The sequence below is a fragment of the Lygodium microphyllum genome, chromosome 19, assembly GCF_053477565.2.
Source record: "Lygodium microphyllum isolate KBCC chromosome 19, Lygodium_microphyllum_v1.1.10, whole genome shotgun sequence".
Classification (NCBI taxonomy): Eukaryota; Viridiplantae; Streptophyta; class Polypodiopsida; order Schizaeales; family Lygodiaceae; genus Lygodium; species Lygodium microphyllum.
The window spans coordinates 44,945,059-44,966,281 of record NC_141153.1 but is presented as its reverse complement, the minus strand read 5'-3'; the positions used below and the strand labels follow the sequence as shown (position 1 = coordinate 44,966,281).

The window sequence follows — 21,223 nt, the reverse complement described above, 5'->3', positions numbered from 1 at the left end:
AAGTGTGGACAAATTCTTATGTGCAAAAGTAAGTCTTCATCTAATGCCACATGTGAGGAAGTGAATATACCTTACCAATTGGCCAACAATCATTCGTCGAAGCTTAATGCAAAAACATACAATTAATTGGTGGTTCCAATGTTTGTGAAGATGAGATGGATGGACATGGATTTTGTGCAGTGCGTCCGCCTGGCGTGAACCCGCCCTAAGTAATGGGAACAAAAGCAGTAGGGTACTAACAACAACAATAATAATAATAATATTGTGTGCTTTGTGGTAGGCCCCACATGTTGTGGCATTGCCACTTGGAATGAATTCCCCATAATCCATTGATGATGATGACTTTCAAGGCCACAGGACGACTGGCTTCGCAGAAGTACCTGCGAAGAAGAAAGAAGAAGAGGGAGAATCGAAGAAGAAGAAGAACGAAAGGCTCATGCACAAGGATCCTCGCAGTCATGGAGAGGCCCCGAGGCCGTCTGTGGGACTCCCTGGATTATCAACGGCGGGAAATAGGGAGCCTTCCTCCCCTTACATTTGCACGCAGAGCTGGTGGTAGGGAGGTGAGCTCTTCCTGCTATAATTGCCAAAGGAACGCCTGGAGACCGACATGATATCTCAGAGATCTGCCCTTGCATCCTGGGAAAGCACATACTTGTCAATTTGGCGCTTACGGCCAACAATCACCGCTGCATATTCAGACAGTAGATTGCCCAATGTTTCAATACTTTGTTCCACAGCAGTATGTAGCTGTATATAAGTGTCAGTGAGGTGTCTCGCGCTATCTATATTATCAGGATCCTTGAGATTGCTAAGCTCCTATGAGCTAGCAACTATAGGAAGAGGGATACCTTCCTAGGCTTGAAGCTGTTGTCCAACATCCTCCAAAAATCTGACAGGAAATGATGTGAGATGGCCTCTCTGTGCCAATGGATGCGGCTTTCAGATGCTGCTCATTTGGATCCTTCTTCCTAGCTCGGTGGTGTAGCCAAAGAGGGCCACATTGCATAATCTGGAAGGATTGGCCCCTCCAGACACACTCTCTCGAACCTACTACAGCCTTTGAAGGGGGTCTCCATTGTAACCTCGGAAGGGATCTCCTCTGTTAAGCTGAGTGTCTCCATCTGTCTATCAAGTGGGTGGCTGGGTCTGGGTTGATGCACCACCTCTGCAATGAGCCGACTACTTTAATTCTCTGTCTAGAGCGCCCTATGAGCTTTGTTTGGTCCATGTTCTCTCTCGAAAGGTGACTGTCGTCCTCCATTGTGAATGTGAAAATCTTATCTATCCTAGTGCAGTGACCCCAAGGAGGATGTCTCCTCTACAGAATAGACCAATTTAGGTTTGAGAAGTGGTTGTTCCCGTCCTTCACTTGGGAGGGACTCCCTTTGTCATGGCCTCTACCATAACTTTGGCACCTTCAAAGCCATGTAGTCTGTGTCTCTGAATCTCTTGTGTTAGCTGTTGTAGTGCAAACCAATCTTCCTTTGAGAAAGCAACCTACATGGAGAAACTCCCCCACATAGATAAGTCCTCTATCCAAGAGTGTGACACAACTTTGATCACAAATAGTCATTAAACAGAAGAGGCTACCTTCTCTTTTCAGATAGTTGGTGAAGGCCAAGTGAGTCTGATCTCTAGGCTTTGATGATGGCACTAGGGAATCTGATCTCAGAACTCCTCCCTAGGCCTATGGTGCTAATGTTGTGAAAGATCCAATGAATGCTGTACTTGATATTGGAGTTTCAAATCAGCAGTGAACACCAAGGTGGAAGTGGAAGCTAAGTGGTGCACAGAAACTCATAATGGCAAAAAAGAATTGAAGGCTGGATTGAGAGGCTGAGAAATAAGTTCTACAAACTGATTGATCTAGACAGCTGAGGGGCAGGTGGTCGTTCAGCTCTAAAATGCCCAAAACGGCCTACTGAAGGTTGGGCCGCATTGGTGAGACCAATCAACACAACAATTAAGAGAAAAAAGCAAACCAGCCGGGAATCAAGGAAAATAAGTAATGCTGATTACAAATACTCACACTGTTGCAAAATTCAGAATTCTCACCTTAGTTGTGACCAAGTTTTTGTAGCACTACTAAATGGTGGGTTTTGCTGAAAGCATCCCAAAAACCCTAATATTGCACATGTAGAAAAACTCCACTGAAGCTTCACATTTATTAAATACGGTACCATTCAAGTGTAACTATATCACAGAAAATCAGCATCTGAAGCTGCAGTTTTGTATTCATAGTGTATAGGGCCAGACTTTAGCCGGATTTTATTCATTGTTTCTTAAAGAGGAATACTTAATAACTATGGACTTGATTTTCTTTGGAGTTTAAGCGTCTTCAGGAAGTGTAGGTGACGATATGTATCTGACAATATAAAATAATTAATGATGCAACAGGATCTTGTGCGTCGCATCCAGTTGTATGCGGAGCTCAATGGACATTCAGGATGTGTGAATACTGTGCATTTCTCACCTAGTGGTGACATATTGGTCTCAGGCTCAGATGATAGAGACATCGTTTTATGGGATTGGGCAGCCAAATCAAAAAAGCTGACTTTTGCCTCTGGACATGATGACAATGTGTTTCAAGCTAGAATCATGCCTTTCTCAGATGATGGCATTATCATCAGTTGTGCTGCAGATGGTCAGGTATAAGTTATGCTCAGTGGCAGATTCTTTTGATGGACTTGGACTTAGTTATAGGCATTTTGCAGCTAGACGAACTAAGTTTAGGCTCAGTTATGGAGAGAGTATGTTTAAGGAACTAAGTGTTGTTTATGCTTTTTGATGATTTAGTACAGTTTCTAGTTACCTTTGTGTTTGAGAAGTCTTTTAGGTGTTTGAATGTTTTTCCTTTTCCCAAAGAAGAGAAAATATATTGATGAAGTCCTAGGAAAATCTTTCAAAGGAAAAGTTACACAAAATAAGCTGAATGTTGGAATTCAATGTAAGTAGATAAAAAGAAAAGGAGAACTAAAATACAAGGGGTGAGTAATAAACCAATCAGACAGTCTGTATGCCAAACCATGTAAACTCCAAGTGCAAGAAGGTGCAGAATCCCAAGATGAAGAAAAGCATCTCTTCCTCCTCATCTGCTAAGAATCACCTTGTAATCTCTCACACCTCCAGCGGAATGTGTGAATGATCTTTATCTAGATCCTAGAGAGTCTTTGTGATGTGGATGTATTGCAGATCTATGGCATGACTACATCTTGTAGTCTTGATGAACCAGCAATAATATTAACAATCAGGTTCCATCTGTGACAAGGCTCTCTGGTTCCCTTTGTCTATGAGAACCTTTAGGTGGAAGTCAAGCTCAAGTGCTGACCAGAAATAAGAAAATGACTAGCTTGCATGAAAATCCCCACATTCACATGCCCATTCTTTCTCGGTTGCCCAAGCTAGTGTGTCTGAAGTCACACTGATCATCTCTATTGTACCATGAAGGGACCATGAGAAACTATCCTGAGGACACTCCTCCACCCCTTTTTGGGCCCTAGGGCTATCCCACATGTAGTGTCTTTGTGTGTCCTCTGGCTCTTCACAATTGACGTAAGCTATTGGGAATCTGCCATAATGAAGCAGTATGCCAACTGCCAAGCTCCTATGTGCTACTTACAGCAAGAAGAGTGAAATCTTCCTAGGTGTGAAGTTGTCCAACAATCTTCCCCAACAGTCTGCCAAAAATGGAGAAGAGTTGCTATATCTATGCCAATATTAAGTAGCAGCTAACATTGCTTTGATCATGTCTATCTGAATCTTTCTGCCTATCTTTTGGTCTGTCTGAAAAAAGAAATGTTAGGAGGCTTATCCAAGAAAAAGAATTTCTTCAAATCCACTCTCCTTGCTGTTTAGCTAAGAAATGCATTACATGCTGATTAGCCTCTTAAACAGCCCTAGAGCATGCTTATTTGATGAAAAACATAAAAATGGTGTGTGGTTCGAGAGAGCTTTTGTGAAACCCTAATTTGGGAGGGTCCATCCACATCTATAAATAACTAGGCTGCCTCCATTCAGTTTTTATCCTTTTGTGCAGGTTTCTCACTCTACCGCGCAGATTTCAACCATCAGCCACCTACCATTTGTTGTTTAGCCATCATCAACTACAGCCCATGGCTATCCAGCCCTAGGCGGCCTGTTTTCAGCTTTCGCTCTATTGTTTAGAGGTTTCCATCTGTTGTGTCATCATAGCACTTGATTAGTCTGCGCTTTTAGCATTTGGTGCTAGGTGACAAGCTACTTTCATCTCTTCCACCAGGTGATTGCTGCAGTACATGCATTTTTGCTGTCTAGTAGGCTACCTACATCAGCAAACACCTCTCTTGTTGTTGCCTGATAGTTCTTTGCCTTGGGTGATCAGTTTTTAGTCTTCTCTAGTGGTACACTACTGCGTTTTCCGGATTTCAGCCTTCGACTACTGTATTTTGGTGACCAGCTTGCTGCCCTTTATTTAGCACTCTCTCATCTTTGACTAGTGGTTATAGTACTTGGGAGCCAACTCCGGTGGACGTCACTCTCCAACACTACTACTCCGCCCTTGGACATTGTGTACACTCTTCATTCATTTACAATCTTCATTCACTTCAGAGTTGTATTCTCTCTCTTCTTTTGCTTGTGTTTGTTTCTATGTTTGAGTTTTGTGTTTAGGGTTTGAGTTTTGCATGTCTGTGTCTATATCATTGTGTTTTTGTTGTGGTTATACATTGTGTTTCCTTAGTGCAAACCCTAGCAACTACTTGAAATTTGTATTCACATGGTATCAGAGTTGGTGCTCTTGTAAAGAGTATCCTATGGGTATTGTGAAGGCTTGGTTTTGTGCGAGGCACACAGATGGCTCACAACCAAATCACAATGTCTTAGACACCTTCTTCTTGAGACCCCATGATATCTTGTTAGGCTTTTCCATTACTGGAGGCCCTAAGGAGGCATTATTGACTCAGTGAGGAAGACAATACCCAACCTTCACCTTAATCTTCTTTGTTTTATTTTGTTTTAGTTTTCAGTCTCATGTCAGAGGACGAGTTTCAAGAGTACTTGCGTATCACGTATAGTCGAACTTACACCCCTTCTACCAACTTTGCTACTCCTTTTCAGACCAATTGGTGAGGTTGGCCACCTCTCCAATCATGGAGGATATATGACATTTAGGGCGATTGGTGACCCATCTTCATCATCTTAGCTAGGCCTAGTGTCAGGTTCATACAAGCCCTTTGAGTTGTATGAATTCAAACCCTCTCCTCTTTCTCCTTTTGGTGTGTAGGATCCCAATCATCAATGATTTATTGTATGTAAACTTCAATAGAGAGGGCTCTCGAAGCAGACATCCTTCATCAGGTATATCTAACATCTTCTGTTTCATTTGAGCACGTAAGCCACTCTTCTCAAATTCTTCCTATCCCACCCTCTTCTCTTGAAGCCATCTCCCTTTCATTTCAAAACCTTGGATTACACTCCACATTTGCATCCTCCACACTGATAGTTGAAACCTTTGTTTCTGCTCCTAGCACATTCTCATTCTCCATTCTATACTCACTTTTTTTCTCTCTCTATAACATTCTCTCTCTTTTTTCAACCATTTTCTATCTTTGCTCCAAGTAATAGAACAATCCAGCCTTTGGAGGTGGAGATTTTGGTTAATCTTTGCTGTAAACCCTAATTTACAGCAGAATTTAGGGTTGGACAGCCACCTCTGGAAGGGTGCCCAGATTTGAAGGCTTTAGGCTTGAATTTGTAGAGGTGAAATTAGTCTCTTTCAGGAGGATTGAAGAGGCCAGGAGTGGGCATTGAACTTGGGGCTAATTTATTTCCTAAGGAGCACGGGTGAAGGTCAATCCCTTGCAAATTAAGGGGCAAATTGATTTGAAGGCTTCCTGGTTATTTATGATAGCAAGAGGCACTTGGATTAGTGGAGTAGGTTGAAGAATCTCAGTTGTACTCTATCCATTTACAATACAAGTTAAAGAGATGTTGTAAGGGGCACTAAGTTTTGGGGCCAATAGACCGTCCAATATCCAAGATTAAGTGGTATCATTTGTATTTTCAATTTATGTGAATTTAATGCTTGCTATAATTGTTGTTAATCAGGTGATCACCACCATTCTCGAGGAGGAAGGTTGCTTTCATGGTTCCATTGCCAGGATACCATTAAAGCCCTTGATTTAGTGGGCTCAAGAAGGCACCTGATCGAAGGCCCAAAGTTTTCCTCCAGTGTTGAAATTGTTCAGCTAAGCATTTATAGCAAGTATGTAATCTTATAGTGAGATGGGGAAAATGCACATAATGAAGGGGAAAATGCAATGCTTTATCTTGGAATAGGCTTACAGTATGGATAGCAGGGAGAAAATGTGGTTGTTGATCAAGAAGCGGGTCCTTTAAGGCCACAAGATGCAAATAACCAGCAAGGAGATGAAGAATATGATGACCAATTCAAGGCTCGGTTGAAGGCTGTAGCAGGCCTCTTTGTTCAATCGGCCAAAGATCCAGAGTTTGAGAGATTTTTAAATTCTCCCAAAAGGACATCAAGGGCAACAAGAAGATGTCATTTTCTAAGGCTTTTAGGCAACAAAAAGTTTCCCAAGGACGGCCATTGCAACTTAAAGGTGCACCTAAGGTTGGGTATGAGTAAAAGCAAATGGCACCAACGAGATTGAATACCCAAATGCAAGGCCATCTTGGTGTCAGAGTGAAGCAATGCGGAAGTGAATGACTGTGACAAAGTGTGAACACAGAGCACAGAGAGAGAGAGAGAGAGAGAGAGAGAGAGAGAGAGAGAGAGAGAGTGAAACACAGAAAATTTGTAGTGAAGAATGTTGTATAAGGATGCAGAATTATACATGGGTGCAGAGAAAATATTTGCGTATGTCTCCACCTCGAGGACCTCGATCTCCGTCAGCCCCGAGTGCAGTCTCCGTCACTAGCAGGCTGAAATCTGTCAGACACAAGTGTCCAAGATTGTTGGAAACTCAGCCTTATAAAGGCTGAAAAGAATGCCTGAAAAATACCTAAAATAATCAGGTTGACTGCATTTAATGCAGCTGATTGCAGTCAGATAGTCCGATTGCACCATGTGGCAAAACTGCCACATGGCATTGCTGACGTGGCAAGAGATGACTCTCAACACCCCCTCTCAAATCTTGGACAAGGCAGCAGATGGAGGGATTAGTCTTACAGTACTCCACATCAATGGTCGCATCCAGAAGCTTCTCCCTGATGAAGTGATATTGGATCTCTATATGCGTCGTCCAGGCATGGAATATGGGATTCTGTACCAAGGCAATGCAACTCGCATTGTTGCACCGCAAAATAGTAGGACGAGTCTGGGGGTAGCCAAGCTCCTCCAACAACCGCCGAAGCCACACAGTCTCACATGTGGTAGAAGATGCAGCTTGATACTCTGCCTTAGTCAAAGATAGGGCTACCGTGGGTTGCTTCGTGCTACTCCAAGAGATAGCACCAACACCCAAGGTAAAACAATAACCTGTAGTAGGCCGCCTTTGATCCACATCATCCCAATCTGAATCACTCCAACTTGCAAGAACAAGATCAGAAGCACTGGTACTTGTTGGATATAAAATCCCAAGGCCAAAAGTCCCCCTTAGAAACTGAGGTATCCTTTGAGTAGCGTGCCAATTCACCTGTTGAGGGTCACTCATGAATCCAGCCGAGAGACCTACAACAAAACATAGATCAACCCGTGTGTTGAGGAGCCAAATTAAAGACCCAATCAGACGGTAGTGGGTAGCATCCACCAAAGGAGAATCTGTGTGTGAAGTGGCCTTCCAGTTTGGATCCATAGGAGTCAAAATGGACTGACAAAGGAGCTTCTATACATATCTCTGTTGAGAGATGAAAATCCCCCTCTAAGACTGATAAATCTCGTGGCCCAAAAAGAAATGAAGAAGTCCTAAATCCGTCATCTCGAACTTCTAATGTAGGGATGCCTTCGTCTCGTCGACCTTCTGGGTATGATCACCGGCAACAATCAAGTCATCAACATACAAAACAAACAACACACGACCACCCTTGGAAGTGTGCACATAAAGTTGCGGATCGACCCTAGAGCGCCGATATCCCAACAACTGGGATTGAAGAAACAAATCAATCTTCTTGTTCCAAGCACGTGGAGCCTGCTTTAGGCCATACAAGGGCTTCTTTAACCGGTAAACCTTCCCAGCTGAGGAACCAAAGCCAGGAGGTTGCTCTACATAGATCTCCTCCTTCAAATCACCATTCAAGAAGGCCGACTTCACATCCAACTGAAAAACAAGCCATCTACTATGACCAGCCAAGGCAAGAACAACACGAATAGTTGCCATGCGAGCTGTAGGGGCAAAAGTATCATGGAAGTCAACACTGAGCGCTATGCAAAACCTTTAGCAACAAGGCGAGCCTTGTGCTTGTCCAAAGAACCATCACTATGATACTTGGTCTTAAAGACCCATTTGACACCAATCACCTTTTTGTGAGAGGGACGAGGCATAAGAGACCAAGTGTCATTCTGCTCAATAGCCTCCAACTCAACGTCCATCGCCTTCCGCCAATGATCAAACTGTAAAGCCTTCTTCACTGATGTAGGTTCTCTATCCTGCATAACATGGGACGTCAAATAGTAGTTAGAGCAAACAAGCTCCGTAGAATGTGCCTGGTGTCTTCCTGGCCTCCGTGGTCCATCCTGTGGTTCCCACTCCTCAGGGACCCCCTCCATCCCTAAATCTCGGAATGTGTCATGGGCCCAACAGGGAGGGGTCTTTTTGCATGAAATCTTCCAAACTAGGCTAAAAAAGCCACTTCTTTTTGCATGTCACCCTATAATAGAAGTTTTCATAGCTTTTGAGGCTATTTACAAGAAATACATTGACACTAATGACTAATATGGCATTGACGCTCTAGATCAATAAGAAAGTCGGATGACAATGCACTCTAGAGTTTTTCACATTGTGTCCGCTTAGTGGCACGATTGTCCTCAATTGCACTGCATTGTGCCAAAGGAAAAGCATGCTGCACTGGAATTTCCATAAGGCATTATAGTTAGAACATTTGCCATTATTGTCTAACCATGCCATATGCCTCAAAACATGTTGAAAATTTCTAGTCAGCATATACATGACATGAGATTGATAATTCCAAAATTGTTGCTAGAAACCCTCTGGATACATCCATAACTCATGTTTCTCAATTGTTTTGACTTCATAACCATAATAAAGTATATTCTCAACATAAACCATGGCTGAAATTGTCAATGGCATTCACTAACATGCTACTATCCAAGGAACCAATTGTAAATCATTGAAAACTGAGCATGATTTGTTTATAAACTGATCACTTGCTGATGTAAGAACTGATCACAAATTGCTGCAAATGTGACCCAAATTGATTGCAAAAACTGATTTGTATCTGATTCAAAAATTGATGCAAAATTGATCCCAAAAGTAATCAGCTTGCTCAGTAGAGCTAAAAGCTCTATCAACCCTAGAAGAGTCATAACTGTAAGTGTAAAATAATGGTCATGGCCTACAACAAAAGATACAGACTCTATAGCAATAGAAGGTGCATTAGAAATAGACATCCCTGACTCCTTCTCCTTGGCAATGCGCTTCTTACATTCCGTGATGTAGTGACCTAGTTTTTTACAATAATGGCACTTACCCTTCTTGGCTTGCATGCCCCCTTGCTTCTTGTTGCTCTATGAAGTACCTGTACTTCCATAATTGTGCGGAGTATTTCTAGACTGGCTGCCCTTGCCCTTTTGTCTTACCATAAAAGCATGTTTAGAGGCTATAACATACACCCCATTGTTCTTTCTTGTTTGGTCTTCTTCTAGGAGCAAACTAACCAATTGAAGAAAGGTAAGTGGCTGCGGAGAAATTCTCATGGTGAGATTTAAGGCCCTGTGAAAGGCCAAATAAGAGGGTGGCAAGGAATTCAGAGCAGTAGAGATCATCTGTGCACCAGAATATTACTCATCTACATTCATTAATTGCTTACGCAAATCTTGAATTTTTTTAAGATGATCCTGCAACATGGCATCACCTTCATCCATCTTCACATTTTCAAGCTCCTTTTTTAAAGAAAGAGATGCGTGCCTCATTTTTTCTAGCAAACATTTGCACAAGTGTAAGCCATGCTTCTCGTGAAGAAGCAACATATCTTATATGCAGTATTATGGGCCTCTAAACTGCCAATGTAATTAGTGACAATGCTTGAGCATCCCGTGTGTCCCAAGCCTTTTGTGCTGCTGATCTTTGGGGAAGTGGTTGAGTTGGAGGGGGCCTTTGACCACGTCCTCTTGGGGGAGGTGTTGTAGGAGCCACAACTCTAGGACGAACTTCACCACTAACATAATCCCAAAGATTTTTTGCAATCAGCACATTCTTCATCATGAAGGACCATAGAGAATAATTATTGCCATCCAATCTATCCTCTTTGGATACATATGTGAATGCATCATTTTGTCCATGATTGGCCATGGTAAATGTCATTGTTTCAAGGAGCACAAAAGCAAGAAGCTTGAACAACCTGGAAATCTGCAAAGTTCCAGAAATTATAGCATGCACCAAGCTGTAATTAGCAAATCTATGTCACACTTGATCACAACTGTCCAATGCACACGCTGTCCAATGCACAAACAATGCTCAGCAGCACAACAAATGCAAAAGCCCTAAAATTTAGTGGTCCAAAATGCGCAATTTCAGTCAATTTCAGACTGAATCTTCAGTACATGTACCAATGTCTGCCGAGCATACAAAAGCCCCAAATTCTCTGGCCCGAATGCCAACAAATTTCTGTAATGTGTGCATCCAAAAACACGTCCAGGAGCAGAAATGTACTCCCTTGGTATAATTCAAACTTTTGAATAAAAAATGAATAAATTTCTCCTTTACCTCTAGTGCTGGCTGCCTAGAGCATGCTTGGTGGTGCAGGAGGCGCTTACACTGGCGGAGGTGGCGAGCAGCTGGAGGAGGCATTGACAGGTCTGGTGCTAGTGCCACAGTTTCCAGATGATGGCGCTGTAGATTGAATTTGTTGGAGGTGCAGGCGGAGCCAGAAAATCAGAGGGTGGTGCTGCAGGTGGCAAGCCTGCAGGTGGAGCTGGCGCAGATGATTGCTGTGCAGACAACGCTGCGCTGGCGGTGCTGGTGGACCAGGAGGTGGCACCGCTGAAGACTGGTGGCGGGTGGCTGTAGGGAGTTGTAGCAGGTGGCACATAGGTGGGCAGTGACTAGACGGTAGTGCTGGCGCTGGTGTAGGGGGTGATTGCAGGCACTAATGGACTCCGGGGCAGGGCTGGCTGCTGGCGTAGGTTGGAGGTAGCACAGGACCAAGGGTAGTGCTGGTGGCACTGGCCAAATGCTGGCGGTACTGCAGGTCTTTACGGGCAACAACAGGGTGGTGGACAACTGCTTGGCTGGGAGAAGCTGAAGCTGGAGCTGACTGAGATCTCCAAGAAGGCTGGGATGGACCGTGTGAGCCCGCAGCTCTGATACCAAATGCGAGAGCGGAGATGGAAGCTCTCATCTGAGAGTACACAATTGACAGTAGACTGAGTTAGAGTGAAGACACAACACGACTCCCAATACAATTCCAAAGTGTGTAATGAAAGTACAAAGCACAACCTTTAGTCTTTAGGTTGTTAATGTGCATTCACACCCGAAAGGTGTAAAACACTATAAGTGACCGAACTATGTAACATATACACATAAAATAGTAAATAATGTAATTGGGGGAAAAACCCTCTTATAAGGAGAGTAAAAAGTGCCCTAGTGTCCTATTGCGGATCACCGACACTCCTCTGTAACCGTAAGCGTGAGTCAAACCCAACAATCTCATGAGCTTTTAGTGATGGAGAAGATGTTGAAAACCTCTCCCAAACGAGGGTTGTGGTCAAGGTGGCTGTCGAATACCCAACTAGAGGAGAAAATACAAAGATCTCTGATACTGAAGATCAGTATTCCACCAAACCAACAATAGGACGGCTGCAAACTGGTCAAGCATGCAAAGGATGATGGCGCCAGCTGTCGAGGGAGTCTCCAGGCTGTAGACACAGGTATAGACAGTCTGTAGAAGATCTTGGTCAGCTGGAGAGTAGGGAATGGTGTTGGCATCTGCTGTATGTCCTCCTACAGAAAAACACAGGTGTAAACCAATGGAAACTGGTCATAATCTGCCTGATGGAGTTGCCAGTCCAGCAAAATGCAAAGTTGTTGCAGCAAGGATGTCATAGATTGCCTGCTAGGACTCCAAATGCAGCAAGAGGGTCAGGTTGCCAGCTGAGTGGAGGTGTCACCAGGCTGGGAGTAGAGAGCGCTTAGTTGGGACATCAGATGTTAGTGTAGTTCACTCATGCAAACACTAATCTCACGATAGCTCTAATACCATGTGAGCAGAAAACTCTAGGGCTTGCAAAGAAAACAAAAATGTGTATGAACACGACTAACAACTGAACTCGGAGAGAGACTCAAAAACACAAAACACAGAGTGTAGAAGGGATAACTCATTGAACTGAATAATCCAATGTATGTTCAAAGAGCAGAGAAAAACCCAAACTACTCACTCAAGTAGTAGGGTGAGCAGATGGAGTCCATGGAGATGGCCTCCACGAGATCCTGAAGCAGCACACCACCAAAGTTGGGATGTTGGAGAATGCTGCACAGCTGGAGATGAAGAAAACACAGCTATAGCAGTCCTAGAGGGATAATCAGCAGTGAACGCAGCATTTGAAGAGGAGATTATAGCTGTAGGAGAACCCCGGGAAGCGACCAGTATCAGCTGATGAAAACAATTTATCTGAGATGATGATGTCAGCTAGGGTGGCCTGATAAGCAGCAAAAGCAGCTATGCCAGGTGTTGGAAACACCGCATCAAGGGCTGGAAACATGTTGCCAGGTGATGTGGCAGCTGGGCGGGAGCAGGGCAGCAGCCCATTGTGCAGGAAAGTGCAGGAATCAGCAGTCAACGATGATGTGGCACCAAGTCGGCAGCAGGTGGAGCAGTCGATGGCGGGTGGAGAAGGTAGAGGAGCAAGGGCAATGGCAGCAACTGTTTGGGATATGGAGTGGCTGGATAGATCCCCTATTTTTAGACACATGAGCCAAAGTCTCGGTTGGTGCACAGATGCTTTAGGTGCCTTTAAAATTTGGATTTTTGGGATTTTTAATGAGTTGAAAAGGGGTGGATAAGGTTCATTAACCCTTTGTTGCTTAATACATCCTTCAGCCCATCCTGTGCCTAGAAGGCGCAAACTAGCTTCTACTCAGTGAAGGGTGCAAGGAGTGAGTACTCATTGCTTGTGCCACTAGAGATGAGATACACTTCATACCTACTCCTTATAGCAGAGGGCTTGATCCAATACTGTCTCTTTGATGAAAAAGTCATCTATAGAAGTTAATGGCTACCCCCATCACCACCTCGGGGTAGGACCTAACTCTCCCATAGTGATAATGTAGGTGCGGATCTAGTCCTTGATGAGTTGGGTCAGTGTTACCGTGTTTCCGACCGTGTTTCCGCAGCACAAAGGAGCGGAAACTAGAAAGAAGGAAAAATAGCAAAAAAGGCGCAGGATAAAAGCAGAAAAAGATAAAAGCAGAAAAAGGCGCCTTGACTGGCAACCAATTCCTGAAAAATTCAAATGTTCGGACACGACCCTCAAGAAGCTTCGGTGTCCGGTCACGGCAACGAAAGAGGAAAAAGGTGCACCATTAAAATGCGGAAGTGCCCCCGAATCTATGTAAAAGAGTGCCAGGCTCGCTCCTGTGCAAAGTGTATGCATTAGTGGGAATAGGATAAATTAGAATGGTGGGAAATGGGAAAAAGGGCCTAGGCTACGGCCGGCCATGTAAAAGAGAGAAAAGGGGATGACCGCCCAAAAGGGATTTAGGGCTTTGTATATAAAGTTGAAAAGTGAATGAGAAGCTCATTCTTTGGTGTGTGGCAAAAAGAGTCTTCTTCTTCCTCTCTTCTTCTCTCCTTCTTGCTTGTGTGTACTCTTGAGAGAGGGAGTGTGAGAGTGTGAGGGAGTGAGGGATCAAGAGGGTGAAGCTCTTCACTATCTCCTCTTCTCTTCTTCCCTTCTCTTCCCTTCTCTTCTCTTGCGCGCGCGGCTATGGAGGATGGATCTTGGAGATGGAGGAGGCTTGAGGATGCTTGAGCTAGCATCAAGAATCGTGGAGCTACCGGAGTGCAAGAGAGAGAAGGGTACTCGATCGGGCACCAAGGTAAGCTCACAACACTCGTAGGATCGACGGCGCGTCGGCTAGGTGAGAGATAGCCATTAGAGCTCGCTTGGAACTCTTGAAACAATAAGCGGTCTGTGGGTCTTGGCGGTTGAGCGAAAGTTCCCACATTTTGGTTCCGTTGCCGGGACCAACGGATTCAAGCTTGAGCACTTGCGCGCCTCACATCGAGCATCGAAGTAGGGTATTCATCCCCGAAACGGAGCTTGAGATAGGTAGGAAGTTGGGTGCTTTTAATCTTCAGAACAAGTAAGTATTTTGGGATATTTTGTTTGTTTGATGATTGGAAAGCATGGAGGATCTATTTCAGTTTTTTGCCTTCGATTTTTGTTGCATTTAGCGTAGGTTAGAGTAGGAAATCGAACTGGAAAAGGGTAGGGTTCACTGTTTCAAAACAGGGCAAAAAGGGGGAAAAAAATCGTGCAAAATGCGCAAAATACTCGCTGATGAGGCCTAAGATCGACAAGAGAGTGATTGGGGGCGTCAACGCTACAGCTGGGAAGGCATATAAGAGCCAGGAGGCCAAAAGGGAGCTCATTTGTGCCATTTCAGTGTGAGAGAGAGAGAGAGAGAGAGAGAGAGAGAGAGAGAGAGAGAGAGAGAGAGAGAGAGAGAGCCCCAGGCCGTGTGATTCGATCGTATCACCGACGCACTCATCGACCCATTCAAGTATATGAATCCCTTCCTCAATCCCCCTAGATAGGATCTGGAGGGTTGTGCTTGGTATGATTGTGTAAATCCCAAGAATCGATCGAAATCGACATCGCGCTGTCTCTGTTGTGCCGCGTTCGGCCCGTCCGAGTGGTTGCTTTTGGGCGGAGTCCCAGAATCGGCCCTCGGCTCCTTGCCATTCGGCCACTCGGCCCGGAACCCTAGTCGGCACTCGGACCGTCCGAGTCAACCCATCCGAGTAACCCTACTCGGACCGTTCAAGCCGGAACTTTTTGACCACATGGCACATTCAGCCCTGCGCCGTTCGGCCCGTCCGAGCGACCCGTCCGAGTCCCAAATTCGGAACTCGGCCACATTTGGGATTCGGCCCTCGGCCAACTGCAGTTCGACCCATCCGAATTATCTTGTCCGAACCTGCCATTCGGCCCGTCCGAATGAAAATCGTCCTAGTCAGATCTAGAGATTCGGCCCTTGACCCTGTACAATTTGGCCCGTCCCAGTGACCCACTCGGACCCTGCAATTCGGACCAGTTGGTCCGAGTGCAACTTTTTGTCAAATCTGTCAGAAAGTTGACCCGACCCGGCAAACACGCATTAGCGCAACTTGTCGAAACCCTTCAGGCGTTCAGAACTTGATTCTGGCACACGTGATAAGAGAAATTGTAGTACACAGCCGCTTAGCAGTTGGTAGTAGACAGTGGAGGGACCCTAGGACTAGGACGAGAGCTGCTGAACCACAAGACCTGATCGATCGGAAGCGAATAAGTAAACATACAAGGAAACCCTAAACCCTGACTAAACGGCCGGAAAATGGACCTACAAGCCTATCAGGCCCGAAACGAGCGAGAGTAAGACGCCGAGGAATTGCTTGCGGCACCCACATTGAATTTCCGCACTTGAAGTACATTTAAGAAAACTGAAAGCCTGATTGGGCACAAGTGCACGAGGAATAACACACTCATCGAGTGACCATAAATTGAGGTTTGTATTCAATAATCGAAGGAACTCACTCAGATAAGTCGCTCAAGGAACCCACCAATAGGAGCGGACCCAAGACAAACAAACACGCGAAGCGCATGATAGAACCAAGCAAGGAGCACCAACGACGAGGATCCGTCACAACTATTCGACCTAATTGACAGCACAGCGGGGCGCAAGAATTCGACCATGACGGAAGAAAGCTCAGACCATCGGTCTAATGAGGAGCTCGATTTGAGTGTATTCCCAGATGGTATACAGCAGATGGTGAGCAGTTACGACGTGCACGCCCGGTACGAGCACCGGGGCAGGACAGCAGATGCAATCATTGCAGACCTAGAGGAGGAGATAAGGCTAGCCCGCAAGGCATTGCAAGGCATAGTTGATTATAATAGGGATCAACAGGCTAGGAGCCAAAGGCAAAGCATGGAGCTGCATGACGTGCAGCGAGTGCTGAACTTGGCTGGCCGGAACCGAACAGACCATGAGAGAGCACTAGAGGGGGACCTGACGCTGAGCGAGCTCCTTATGAAACGGCTGCTCGATAACACCGTAGTAGAGTAGAGTGCCACCGCACTAGCGACGTCTCTGCTTGCAGGATTAGGGGCAAACCAGGGCTCAAAGAGCCAGGCCAAAATACCGATTGTTGCCAAACAACACGACAAGTACCAGCCGCATGACGACCCATATAGCTTTGTCGAGCAGTTCGAGCAAGTCTGCGAAGCCAACGGCCTCAACGACCAGACTCAACGTTCGCAAGCATTCGGGCTTTGCTTAGGCGACAAGGGTAGGATGTGGTACACAAGCCTGGATGCCGTGGAGCGAGCCAACTTCAATAATCTCAAGGATCTCTTCGTCAAGAGGTTCGCCGAGCCCGGATACTTCGATAACCTGCTAGTACGCTTGATGAATGTCAAGCAGAAAGAGAAGGAGGACATCTGCGACTATGTGACCCATGTGAGGAGTCTCTTTAAGAGAATCCCTCTAGGCGAGTGACCGACTGACAGAGCAGTTTCAATTGTATTCATCAGCGGAATTAGAGACGAGGAGTTATATAAGGCATTGGCAGGCAATTCAAGCTTGCAACGGGACGTAGTGGCTAGAGTTTTTGAGGAAGCCATCAGAGTCGATGATCAGCTGAGAGAGCGAAGCTCTAGGAGCTCAACTCTAGAAGAGACTAACCCGCGAAGCTTGGAGAGAACGTCAGCCTCGGGTGATCAAGAAGCTCCACCAAAATGTAATGTATAAACCAAGACTTCATTGATGTAACCTTGCACACTCTCGTGTCCATGCTTCTTCCTTGCATGCTAAGGCTGTAGAGGGTTGAGAATAAAAAAGCACACTTTTGGATTATGATGCTTTGCAACAGCATCCTTCATGCTTGAAGGAAGGGAGCACAAGCTCATTACAAGTCAATCTTGATGTTCGTGGTGTGTGTGAGAGGCTAGGTGAGAGATGGCTATCAAAATTTGTGGTTGAACATATTGAATCATCAAAACAAACAAAGCACTCTCTACACCAATCTATATGATGGCAGCAAGCCTCCATGGAAAGCCTAAGCCTGTTACCTTCCAAGTGCCAACCAACAAAAGGGAACTCTAGGGGGTACTAGAATACCTAGCAGACCAGCTAATTGGCAACCCGGCTGCCAACTTCAAACCGCTCCAGGATATCTTAGAGGATCCTAAGTGGCAATGGACCAGGATGCACAAGCTGAACCTCATGTATAACTGGGCCCTGATTCCAGACCAACGACACGGGGCATACCAAGCCCTAGGAGACGATGGGCAGTCAAATGACAAGGATTCCTGCGATGAATACAAAGACTGCCAATCCTTCAGTGATGATAAGCCTTGCGCTACGGGACGCATAGCTAGATGGTTACTCTTGCTACTGGAGTTCGACTTCTCTGTGGTTGTACGCAAAGGAAAGCAGCATTACATGGTTGACCACATGTCCCGCATACCCACAGGAGAAGCCGCTGGACAAGGCATACCTGACGATTTGCTGGATGCTCATTTCTTTAACTTGTCTAGCGAGAGAGAATTATTTAAAGCTGATCTGATGCCGTATTGGGCCGAAGACATAGTGCGAGTACTAGAGAACGGACTACCTGAGCGACCCATTGAGAAGGCCAGGCTGAGAAGGCTTATCCTGAAAATTCAGCCATACCAACTGATAGCCGGCCAACTCTACAGGTTGGGACAAGACGGTTTATTGCGCAGATGTGTACACAACAGCCCAAAGGTGCTACAATCCCAACTATGGTGGCCCACCCTCTTCCGTGATGTAGCTAAATTCGTAAAGCACTGCGATGAGTGTCAATTTATAACTCCACTGTAGCATCCTTTAACAACGCTCTTCTTTTTACCGCAGAAAGCCTAGACGAGTCTATGATGCGCTTCCTTGCGGACTTTTCCTCATGTCTTGACCCCGCTTTTATAACCACTTGTAACTATCTTAGGCTACTTAGGCTACTTCTTAAGCAGGACCCGACTCCACAAGAGCGCGGCCTGCCTCCCCTATTCTTTGACCCTAATGCTATAGATAATTGTGCCATGGCTCGTCTCATGATGAGGGCTAGTCTCCTTCCCTCTTTTTGCCTAGCCCTCCTAGAGGACATGAACGACAGCCAGTTCACTAGATGCAACTACCCCTTTCTCTCCACTACGTCCCTTCATGTCCGCATGAATCTAAAAGATTACATGCAGAGTCGCCAATTTTTGAGCAAGTCTCTCCCCTCCCCTTCTCCTCCTCATTCCAACTAAGACACTTAGGCCTATGTATGTATCATCTCCAAAAAAAAAAAAAAAAAAAAAAAAAAACATAGTCACTGCACCTAGGGTTCTCCCTAGTCCCCTCCCCCACTTCATGCTTAGGGCACATCAAGGGCAGGACTTTTAGACCTGTCACCCTAAGGCTCGCACCGCACCTCCAACGAAGCACAAGCTGGGTCCTCAAGTGTGGGACGTTACCAAGGGCTTGCCCAAGGTTAGACCCATCTCCCAGTTCCACTGCCACGAGCACCACACACTACACGGCAAGCAGACACACCCCTTAGGGAGGGCACAACTTTTCTTGCAGGTTATGTTCGACTCTCAAGAAATGGCTACCCGCGGAAGACCATCACCCATGGCACCCTTTAATGACCCAAAATGTGCCGGCCTCCAGCCATCCGCCTGGTGCTGATGGCCACCATGATCGAACCAGGTCGAGGTAAAACTGCCATTGGCATAGATTTTGGAACTGCATCGTCCAATCATCCATGCCCAATGCCTCAAGATCCACGGATAGCTTATTGACTCCACCGGCCTGAGGACCTTCAAATCAAAGACACGGATCTTCAATCGAAGCCACGGGGTTTCAAGCCAAACAACGTTCAAGGGGTTTCCCCAGAATAAATCCCTCCAATACCATCATCCTAAGGGATCGCTTATTGCTTCAAGCGTTTCTCATACTCAAAAGACGACGGGCTATATAGCCAGCGCCACAACCGGGTGACAGATGCCGAGTATCTTCATGGAGCCTAAAGCACGCCGGAATCTCTTCGGGTCATCATCCCTAACCACCCACCTACCTGTCCCGCCTAACAGCCAACCTAACTGGCCACCATGTCCCACCGTAGTGCCATGGGATTGGCACTTGGCTAGGAGGGGGGTAATGTTACCGTGTTTCCGATCGTGTTTCTGCAGCACAAAGGAGCGGAAACTAGAAAGAAGGAAAAATAGCAAAAAAGACGCAGGATAAAAGCGAAAAAAGGTAAAAGCAGAAAAAGGCGCCTTGACTGGCAACCAATCCCTGAAAAATTCAAATGTTCGGACACGACCCTCAAGAAGCTTCGGTGTCGGGTCACGGCAACGAAAGAGGAAAAAGGCGCACCATTAAAATGCGGAAGCGCCCCCGAATCTGTGTAAAAGAGTGCCAGGCTCGCTCTTGTGCAAAGTGTATGCATTAGTGGAAATAGGATAAATTAGAATGGTGGGAAATGGGAAAAAGGGCCTAGGCTACGGTCGGCCATGTAAAAGAGGGAAAAGGGGATGACCGCCCAAAAGGGATTTAGGGTTTTGTATATAAAGTTGAAAAGTGAATGAGAAGCTCATTCTTTGGTGTGTGGCAAAAAGAGTCTTCTTCTTCCTCTCTTCTTCTCTCCTTCTTGCTTGTGTGTACTCTTGAGAGAGGGAGTGTGAGAGTGTGAGGGAGTGAGGGATCAAGAGGGTGAAGCTCTTCACCATCTCCTCTTCTCTTCTTCCCTTCTCTTCCCTTCTCTTCTCTTGCGCGCGCGGCTATGGAGGATGGATCTTGGAGATGGAGGAGGCTTGAGGATGCTTGAGCTAGCATCAAGAATCGTGGAGCTACCGGAGTGCAAGAGAGAGAAGGGTACTCGATCGGGCACCAAGGTAAGCTCACAACACTCGTAGGATCGACGGCGCGTCGGCTAGGTGAGAGATAGCCATTAGAGCTCTCTTGGAACGCTTGAAACAATAAGCGGTCCGTGGGTCTTGGCGGTTGAGCGAAAGCTCCCACAGTCAGTGTACTTGGATAGTCTTGGAAGAACTCTTACAACATAGTGTTGCCTTTTTGTGCCTAGAAGATAGTTGAGGTATGGAAAGAGTACTCTCACCACCTATCCATACCTACGAAAGTGGTTTGTACTACAATCATAGGGGCCCCATGTTGCACTGAAGTGAAGGTTGTTTATGTTCTAGGATCGCAAATGTATGTTATTGGGAAAACTTAGGGTTTGCGGAACAAGCTTTTGCTTCGTGTGGTTGAAGACAAGGAAAAGGGGAGAGTAGGTGCCATGTAATAGTTTTTTATGGCTATTTTAGAAGGTGAGCTCCTCTCCCCATACTCGCTTGTGGGCATAGGAGGGGTGATGTTTGCTCCTTGAACTGCAGAGTGTGCCTTCAACAAAGCCAAGCAAGCAATTGCGGCTTAGTCAACAGGTAGTACCAAGCGATGTGTGTGAGCGGCCACTCAATCATGTACAAGGGAAGATGCCACTACCATGTGTGGAGAGGAATGCTAAGATGGGGGAACTCTGCATTAGACCTCTAGTTAATGTCCATCATGTACCTGGGCCACTGCTTTGAGAGCAACGCCAACCTTGCACCATCCAACCATTGGGACACATGCTCTGTCACATTGTTGCGAATGACCTCCACCACTTGCTCCTCAAACCAGCCCCTTCAGTGTGCAGTCCACAGGAAGAAGGAATAGTCAAACACATTTGGAGGAGCCAATAAGTGTGCCTTGCCATTTAGGAGTTTTGCAAATATGAAGATTCCCACCCCTAGTGGAAGAGGGAACTCCCCATTGCCACTATGAAGGGCCATGCTGAT

General features: G+C 45.8%; 1 protein-coding gene across 1 annotated transcript in view; it reads left to right on the top strand.

The window, feature by feature from the left end:
* Positions 1-334: 334 nt before the first annotated feature.
* The window catches only part of LOC148019811 (uncharacterized), a 33,869-nt gene continuing 12,980 nt past the window's right edge, over positions 335-21,223 (top strand). Inside the window, exons 1-2 of the mRNA XM_087699987.1 lie at positions 335-563; positions 2,401-2,652. Coding sequence (XP_087556113.1) covers positions 336-563; positions 2,401-2,652 — 480 coding nt within the window. The 5' untranslated portion in view covers position 335. The remainder of the gene's footprint in view (positions 564-2,400; positions 2,653-21,223) is intronic.